The following is a 10,405-nucleotide window of genomic DNA, read 5'->3' on the forward strand; positions in this document are numbered from 1 at the left end:
ATAAGTCCTACATGATGATAATAGTTTGATCGGGGTGTTTACTTCAGTAGTGCCACTAATATCTGCATAGTCCACATGTCTTCATTCCATCTCTGTTAGTTCAGTTCTGACTTTAGTCGAATTAAGGTGATCAAAAATCGCTTTTTGGAGCTTATGTAGGCCGACAGTTCAACATTCATGTTTAACGGAATAAACAGTCAGTAAACACAAGTACATCTTATTAAACATCATTTATTTTCATCACCAATTATCACAGTAGAACAGTTTCTCAAGCAGTTTGTGATGCATTTTGGAAATAGGAGATGAGCCCCTGGTCTAATGAGCCACCTGGCTTGAGAAACCCGTTCTCAAACTACTTTTAGTCAATATTTGGATAGCACACATATTCTGAATGCCTTCGACAGAATTTAAATGAGCCATTTTAATCTAGATTAATTCCAAGAGTACAATGAAATTAATCTAAATTTTAAAAATTAATTTATGCCCACCTTATATATATATGAGCAATATCACACTCGTAGCATTGCGATATGGCTGTATATCGACACTGGTGGGAGGCGTGCATTGGCACGAGGCCGCAGGCCCCACCAGTGCCGATATACAGCCATATCGCAATGCTACGAGTGTGATATTGCGTTTATACAACAGTTTGACGGCATAAATATAAAAACAAAATCAAACACAGAGAGCTTCAAAAACCCTTTTGTATGTGGAACTACTTTCTTCCACATTGGATTCAAATCATAAGACAGTTAAACAGCTGAGGAAGCATCTTTTAAACTTTGAATCTGTAGTGTCTGCTTTTTGCTGGCTGTATGTGTGTGGAGTAATACACAAAGGGTAAAGAGGCTGTGGGAGTTCTGATATTGCAGAATATCGCATGGCTATCAGCCAATCAGATTTGAGAACCAGACAGAACTGTTGTATAAATATATATATATATATATATATATATATATATATATATATATATATATATATATATATATATATATATATATATATATATATATATATAAATAAATATATATATATATATATATATATATATATATATATATATATATATATATATATATATATATATATATATATATATATAAATATATATATATATATAAATAAATATATATATATATATATATATATATATATATATATATATATATAAATATATAAATATATATATATATATATATATATATATATATATATATATATATAAATATATATATATATATATATATATATATATATATATATAAATATAGATATATATATATATATATATATATATATATATATATATATATATATATGTATATGTGTGTGTGTGTGTGTGTGTGTTTGTAAATATGTGTGTGTGTGTGTGTGTTTGTGTATATATATGTATGTATATATATATACACACATATAAATATAAATGGATATGGATATATATGCATACAAATATATATGTATATATATGCATATGTATATATATGCATATATATATATATATATATATATATATTTACAGGTGAAGTCTAAGAATTATCTGCCCCCTTTTGATTTTTTTCCTTTTTTAAATATTTGCCAAATGATGTTTAACATAGCAAGGAAATTTTCACAGTATGTCTGATAATATTTTTTCTTCTGGAGAAAGTCTTATTTGTTTTATTTCGGCAAGAATGAAAAGCCATTTTTGGGACTAAATTGTTAGCCTCTTTAAGCTAATTATTTTTCGATAGTCTACAGAACAAACCACTGTTATACAATAATTTGCCTAATTGCCCTAACCTGCCTAGTCAACCTAATTAGCCTAGTTAAGCCTTTAAATGTCACTTTAGAAGTGTCTTGAAAAATATCAAGTAAAATATTATACTGTCATCATGTCAAAGATAAAATAAATCAGTTATTAGAAATAGGGTTTTAAAACTATTATGCTTAGAAATGTGCTTCGTTCATCATTCATTTTTTTGTCAGCTTAGTCCCTTTATTAATCCGGGGTCGCCACAGCGGAATGAACCGCCAACTTATCCAGAAAGTTTTTATGCAACGGATGCCCTTCCACCCGCAACCCATCTCTGGAAAACATCCACACACACATTCACACACACACTCATACACCACGGACAATTTAGCCTATACCCAATTCACCTGTACCGCATGCTCCGGTTGAATGCATGTTTTAAATTATAATAATAGCTGTGATGTATAGTGATTATAGTATAGTATAGTGATTTTAATTGTATAAAATCATGTATGTGTGTATAAAACATAAAATAGTATATTATTATTGCTTGTAATGTGACTATAAAGTGTCTGTTTTATTTTATTTTGCTCTGTATCAATATAAGATATGCATATACCATACTTTCACTCAAGAAGTGCAATGCTTTATAATGTAGTTTACACCAGCACTGATGTAAATAAATACATAGACACTCTCTCTCTCTCTCCCCTCCTCTCTCTCTCTCCCTCTCTCTCGTCGCTTCAGCCGCGGATCAACACCGTAAACGCACCGGATCGCGGACCGTCACGTGTCTCCGGTGGACACCAGAGCAGCGCAAAGTTCCCGTCCTTAATTCCTGATGGGTAGAGCAGCAACGCTTTTCAACGGGCAGACCGGCTGAAGGGCATCACCGGAGAGCGCTGATCTTCACGGCACGCGGACGATGCGCCAGTGCGGGGATTTAACGCTGTTGCAATGCGGCGGGGAGGAATCTGATGAGAGCAGGGATCTGGGACAGTGAATCCTCTGCCGCTGTGTCTGTTTTCGGGATCCAGACCTCTGAGCACTGCGCGATTCTTATTAGACGATCATTCAAGCCCGCGACGATGACCAGCGGCGCGCATCAGGAGCAGCATCAGGACCACAGCGTCTCCAAGAAATCCATCATCGCCAGGATGTTCCGAGTGCGCAAGCGGCGGGAGATGCTGCTGGCGCAGGTGTGTTTGGTCTGCAGTGTCCTGCTCGTGGCGTGGGGCATGTCCACCATCCTGACCGGGACAGGTGAGTCCGAGCACCGAACACCAGACCAGCAGTCGCAGGGTGGGCTTTTGGAGGGATTAATGGAGGGAGGGGATTTGACTTTGCAGGTGACAGAGACAGATGTGTATAGCTCTAGGGATCAGTGATTTGCCCTTATCGGTCTAGTGAGATTCAGAAAACATCAGTCTTAACTAACATTTGTGTTGTTGTTGTTGATGTGATGGGATTTAAACTGACTACAAATTATTAAATGTATTTATTTATTTATTTATTTATTTATTTATTTATTTATTTATTTAAATGCATTAAAGGGATAGTTCACACAGAAATAAAGATTGTGATATTATAAAATGGCCCTTCAAATCCTTTTATTTAATTAATTATTAAATTATTATTATTTTTATTTAATATTTAAGATGTTAAGATATTTCATATAACTTAACTATAGGTTATTATAGCACCTTCCCATCTATGGGTGATTTTTTAACCCAACTTATTTGGGTTATATAATTTAGCCCAATGCATTGTGTTATTTTGATTAAATGTTTTTTTATTCTCGTATTACTATCGCTACTATCAGGACTACTAATAATTGTTTTTAATTATGGCCGTGTAAATAAATTCATTCATTTTCTTTTGGTTGTTGTCCCTTTATTAATCTGGGGTCACCGCAGCGGAATGAACCGCCAACTTATCCAGCATATGTTTTACACAGCGAATGCCCTTCCAGCTGCAACCCATCTTTGGGAAACATCCATACACACTAATTCACACACTTACACTACGGACAATTTAGCTTACCCAATTCACCTGCAATTCACCAGTCTTTGGACTGTGCACTCTTAAAAACCTTGAGTTATTTATTTAACCCAATGGATGAGTTAAACATATGTGGGTTATGTTTTAACCTTTATTTAGTTATTTATTAATAACCAAACAGTTTAGTTAAAATGTTGGTGTTTTGTTGGGTTATTTTTTTTTTTACTTTTATTGGATTACTTATTTAATAACTCAACCAGTTGGGTTAAAAATGTAAATTTCAACTATTTTCTTTATTTAAAGCATTATGATTTTTCATATTTCTGCATAAATATGTGTGCAGGAGTTACATGTTGATGCAAAAATGATGATAAACACAAAATTGACAACAGACATGATGTGTGATCGGAGATTTGGCCTTATCAGTCTAGATTCTCTATTAAAATTGTTAGGTTAAAATATCCCAACATATAACCTAACTATAGGTTATTATAGCACCTTCCCATCTATGGGTGATTTTTTAACCCAACTTATTTGGGTTATATAATTTAGCCCAATGCATTGTGTAATTTTGATTAAATGTTTTTTTTATTCTCGTATTACTATCGCTACTATCAGGACTACTAATAATTGTTTTTAATTATGGCCGTGTAAATAAATTCATTCATTTTCTTTTGGTTTTTGTCCCTTTATTAATCTGGGGTCACCGCAGCGGAATGAACCGCCAACTTATCCAGCATATGTTTTACACAGCGAATGCCCTTCCAGCTGCAACCCATCTTTGGGAAACATCCATACACACTCATTCACACACATACACTATGGACAATTTAGCTTACCCAATTCACCTGCACCGCATGTCTTTGGACTGTGCATTCTTAAAAACCTTGAGTTATTTATTTAACCCAATGGTTGAGTTAAACATATGTGGGTTATTTTTAACCTTTATTTGGTTATTTATTAATAACCAAACAGTTGAGTTAAAATTTTGGTGTTTTGTTGGGTTATTTTTTAACTTTTATTGGATTACTTATTTAATAACTCAACCAGTTGGGTTAAAAATGTCAATTTTAACTATTTTCTTTATTTAAAGCATTATGATTTTTCATATTTCTGCATAAATATGTGTGCAGGAGTTACATGTTGATGCAAAAATGATGATAAACACAAAATTGACAACAGACATGATGTGTGATCGGAGATTTGGCCTTATCAGTCTAGATTCTCTATTAAAATTGTTAGGTTAAAATACCCCAACATATAACCTAACTATAGGTTATTATAGCACCTTCCCATCTATGGGTGATTTTTAACCCAACTTATTTGGGTTATATAATTTAGCCCAATGTATTGTGTTATTTTGATTAAATGTTTTTTTTATTCTGGTATTACTATCGCTACTATCAGGACTACTAATAATTGTTTTAATTATGGCCGTGTAAATAAATTCATTCAAGTGCTATAACTTACTCACCCTTAGGATTATTTAAATTAATGTATTATAATTATTATGATAATGATGATGATGATGATTATTATTGTTGTTATTATTATAATTCTTCTTCTTATTATTATTATTATTGTTGTTGTAATAATAATAATAATAATTATTATTATTGTTATTATTATTATTTTTATTATTATTATTATTATAATGTTGTTGTTGTTGTTGTTGTTGTTGTTGCTATTGTTATTAATATTATTATTGTTTATATTCTTCTTCTTTTTCTTATCATTATTCTTATTAATATTTTTCAAATTTAAAAGCATTAAGATATTCGTAGCGTCTGCATTCTTGCACACATACTTCATGTACTTGATTTGATATTATTTTTTAAAGCTTGCTATGAATTTGTGCAGAAATGATCCTTTAATTTTTTCAATAATGTATTATTATTATTAGTAGTAGTAGTGGTAGTAGTAGTATTGTAAATTTAAAAGCATGAAGACATTTCTAGCATCTGCTTTCTTGCACACACAGTACTTTAAGTACTTGATTTGATTTTGTTTTTTAAAATGTGATATGAATTCATACAGAAATGACAAAAAATCTGTGATCGGAGATTTGGATTTATTATTCTAGTTAGATTCCAATTTAGAATCCTTTTTTTTAAGTAAAGAGTTTTAAACTGGGCTGATCGCCTGACATTTGTTATATGATGTTGTTTTTTAATTGATTTAAATGCATTAAAGGGATAGTTCACGCAGGAATGAACAGTGAGCTATAATCTACCCACCCTTCAATTTGTTTTCATTAATGTATTACTATTATTATTTTACATTTAAAAGCTTGAAGACATTTCTAGCGTCTGCTTTCTTGCACACATATTTAAAGGGCCATGAAACCCCCTTGTTTCAGCAGGGTATTTTCACATCTCTACTTTGGAAAAATTCAGAAAAGTGGGCACATCCAGCTCTGTTTAGGGGGGAGTGTCGGAGGAGCACACACACACACACACACACACACACACACACACACACACACACACACACACACACACACACACACACACACACACACACACACACACACACTCACACTCACACACACACACAGTGGAGAAAGTGTAGTTACATCAGCAATCGAATTATTTGACAAATTATTAAATGGTGGACTTTAACTGCAGTTTGGCTCTTTCATTTAGGAATTTCATTCATGACCCTTGTGAAAAAACAAGATATTTGATTCGAGGAACTGCTCTAAGCATGTATTTTTCATGCAATGTTTGATACCGCATGGCGAATGAGAGAAAAAAAAATCTCCGCCTTTCCCAGAAACTTAGCGTCAGGTAGCGTGTGTTATTCCTGTCAAAATGCGGTGAAAACCCTCACGAGGTTAAAGTTTGGTTGTGGTGCTAACATGTTTACACATGATACCATATGAACTTGCCATCTGAATAAACAAAGAGCACTGGTCGCTCACTTACCAAATCTGAAGAGACAGGACAATCCACACCAACTAGAGCCGCGTCTTTATTAAGAGGAGACGAGCAGCAAATCCAGATCTCACCATTTGCAGATGAGTAAAGCTCTCGGGTAAATAATGTTCCTTAGACACGTATTGTTGTCGCGCTTCGCGTGCACTGATGCACATGTGAGTCCAGCTGCGCTCTCATAGAGAGAAAATGAAAACAAAACCTTCACTGCAGCAAATTAAAAAGCAACACTTCACGCTTGTTTTGCCAATACAACGTGACGTCTCTCTGCCGTCTAAACACTGTAACATTAATGAATATTAATGAAGTTGCACAATAGAGTGCGCTGATTGATTTGAACCAAGCCTTACTCATGCATTAATGCAACACACTCGAAGACGTAATAAGGCACTTCCAGGTACAGACGTCCAGTCTACATGTAGGAATACACACTAAGATCTCATGGCCGTGACGCAGCTTAAAAAATTAGTTTCAAACTGGAAGTGCGAATTTGCTCGAAATAATGCAAAAACAACCAATTTTCACTTTTTAGTGAAATATAGGTGTCCTAATAGTGTTTTTAGCAGTGTGGGACACATATAAAACTGTCAACGGCTCAGAAAATGTGATTTGATATTATTTTTAAAAACTTGATATGACTTTATGCAGAAATGACAAAAACGTGATCAGAGATTTGGCTTTTCGTTCTAGTGAGATTCAGATAAACATTAGTCCTTTTTTTAAGTGAAGAGATTTAAACTGGGCTGATCGCCTGACATTTGTTAAAATTACATTGTTGTTGTTGTTTTTTATTAATTTAAATGCATTAAAGGGATAGTTCACACAGAAATGGAAAGTGTGCTATAATTTTCACACCCTTCAAATATTAAATTGATTCTTATGTTGTTCTTCTTCTTATTATTATACATTCATTCATTCATTTTCCTTCGGCTTAGTCCCTTTATTTATCAGGGGTCGCCTCAGTGGAATGAACCGCCAACTTAAGGCTGATTTATACTTCTGCGTCAAACGCCGGCGTATGCTACGGCGCTGACGCATAGCCCTTCGCTGTGGTCGTCGGCGTCGCTGACGTGCACTTCTCAAAAATTGTAACTACACGTTGCAACGACGCGTAGCGCAAGCTCTTTGATTGGTCGGCTTAGCAGCGCTGACGAGTCTGGGCGGGACTGAGAGCCGCAGGAATGGCACGAGCTGGACGCGAGCCCAATGGAGCGATTGTTTACAAGTGTGGAGTCCTGTGAAGGAGCTCCTGATGGAAAGTTTTGTTTTGTGTTTACCTCATAGTTGTTGCACATCTGCCAGTTCCTGCCTCAAAATGAGCGTGTTTGAGCCACTTGTACATCCAGGAAGTGTTCAGGAAAAGCAAAACAGCAGCGAAGAAACTCGACACAGAGGAACATTTACACCTCACTGCCAACTAGCGTTTCGAAAGTGTTAATGCAGACCAACAGAGACAGAGCGCATAAGTATAAATGCACAGCTACGCGCGTTGCATGCGCCGTGGGTTACGCCGGTCACTTGACGCAGAAGTATAAACCAGGCTTTATCCAGCATATGTTTTACACAGCAGATGTCATTCCAGCTCAACCCAGTACTGGGAAACACCCATACACTTTCATATTTACACACATACACAACGGCAAAGCTTATTCAATTCATCCATAGCGCATGTGTTTAGACTATGGTGGAAACTGGAGCACCCGGAGGAAGCCCATGCCAACACGGGGAGAACATGCAAACTTTTTATTACACTTGTGAAGGACGTTTTGCATTTTTTTCAGAAATATTTAAGATGTAGTGGTTTATATAGATATTCATGCGCCACACAGACAGATACAGGTGCACTTTAACTAAGGCGGTTTAAAACTATACTGCATCAAAACTGCATTTATAATACGCGTAGGATGCCAGAAAGCACAACCTGTGTGTTTGTGTGAGTGTGTGTGTGTGTTCATATGTTAGAGGTGCAGTATGTAGGATTGAAAATACTGCAAAGGGTTATTTTCATTCACCCGGACCCACCGTTGACAAAACGATTGCCAGATTTATGACATTACGCAAATCTCTAATCAGCCAATCACATGGCAGCAACTCAATGCATTTAGGCAGGTAGACATGCTCAAGACAATCTGCTGCAGTTCAAACCGAGCATCAGAATGGGAAAGAAAGGTGATTTAAGTGACTTTGAACGTGGCATGGTTGTTGGTGCCAGACAGGGGAGTATTTCAGAAACTGCTGACCTACTGGGATTTTCACGCACAACCATCTCTAGGGTTTACAGAGAATGATCTGAAAAAGAGGAAATATCCAGTGAGCGGCAGTTCTGTGGGCGCTAATGTCTTGTTGATGTCAGAGGTCAGAGGAGAATGGCCAGACTGGTTCCAGCTCATAGAAAGGTTACAGTAACTAAAATAAGCACTCGACACAACCGAGGTATGCAGAAGAGCATCTCTGAACACACAACACGTCCAACCTTGAGGCGGATGCGCTACAGCAGCAGAAGACCACACCGGGTGCCACTGCTGTCAGCTAAGAACAGGAAACTGAGACTACAATTCACACAGACTCACCAAAACTGGACAATAGAAGATTGGAGAAACGTTGCCTGCTCTGATGAGTCTCCATTTCTGCTGCAACATTCAGATGGTCGGGTCAGAATTTGGCGTCAGCAACATGAAAGCATGAATCCATCCTGTCTTGTATCGATGATTCAGGCTGGTGGTGGTGGTTTGATGGTGTGGGGGATATTTTCTTGGCACACTTTGGGCTCATTAGTACCAATTGAGCATTGTGTCAACGCCACAGCCAACATGAGAATTGTTGCTGACCATGTCCATCCCTTTACAACATATTCACGCATGTCATAAAGTGTGAATCATCCCAGACTGGTTTCTTGAACATGACAATGAATTCACTGTAGCCAAATGGCCTCCACAGTCACCAGATCTCAATCCAATAGAGCACCTTTGGGATGTGGTGGAACGGGAGATTGGCATCATGGATGTGCAGCCAACAAATCTGCAGTAAGTCTGCGATGCTATCATGTCAATATGGAGCGAAATCTCTGAGGAATATTTTCATCTTGTTGAATCTATGCCATGAAGGATTAAAGCAGTTCTGAAGGCAAAAGGGGGTCCAACCCGGTGTAGTAAGTGTACCTAATAAAGTGGCAGATGATTGTATATAATGGTATTTGTATGCTTTAGAGGAGTCCAAAAATGTACATACAGCAGCTTTAAATATGTCAGTTGGCTGCATTATCTGGGGTCACCACCCTGGAATGAGCCGCGGTCAGATTCGAATGCTGTGTTTTCTGGTGAGTTGTCTTCTATGGTCAGGCATGTGTGTCTGATTCCTCAGGGGCAAATGAAAGTCACATTCCTCTGGTGTCAGAGAATATTGTGCTCAGATCAGGGTATATGGACTGAACATTGTGCTTGTCATCATATATTGTGTGCTGGACTGGTTGTACTTGCGCTATTGGTTCAGGGACACGCAAGTGTTCAGATTTCATGCAAGATTTATTCATCTCAGTCTTTTATAGCAGCGCTGTTTAAAAATGCATTAAAAATTGTCCAAATGTGCGTGCAAAACTCTCTGCCACAATGCGAGGGAGGTTACTAAGGTGTTCTGGGTTGTTTAGCGGTGTTTTCTGTTCATTAGCTCAAGCTGACTCTCAAATCACTCATGTCACTCCTTCAGTGCAACAATGTGGAATATTTTGTCATCGACTGAG

The 10,405-nt window shown here is 36.5% G+C and overlaps 1 protein-coding gene across 2 annotated transcripts in view; it reads left to right on the forward strand.

Annotated features, from left to right (window-relative positions):
* The first annotated feature begins 1,572 nt into the window (after positions 1-1,572).
* slc24a4b (solute carrier family 24 member 4b) overlaps positions 1,573-10,405 on the forward strand; it is an 89,898-nt gene continuing 81,065 nt past the window's right edge. For both annotated transcript variants that reach the window (XR_012396160.1, XM_002665799.7), the window contains exon 1: positions 1,573-2,995. Coding sequence is in view for 1 of the 2 variants with exons in the window: in XM_002665799.7 (XP_002665845.2) it covers positions 2,710-2,995 (286 nt within the window). In the remaining variant the exon portion in view is untranslated. The remainder of the gene's footprint in view (positions 2,996-10,405) is intronic.

Source organism: Danio rerio, chromosome 20 (assembly GCF_049306965.1).
Source record: "Danio rerio strain Tuebingen ecotype United States chromosome 20, GRCz12tu, whole genome shotgun sequence".
In the NCBI taxonomy this organism is placed as follows: domain Eukaryota; kingdom Metazoa; phylum Chordata; class Actinopteri; order Cypriniformes; family Danionidae; genus Danio; species Danio rerio.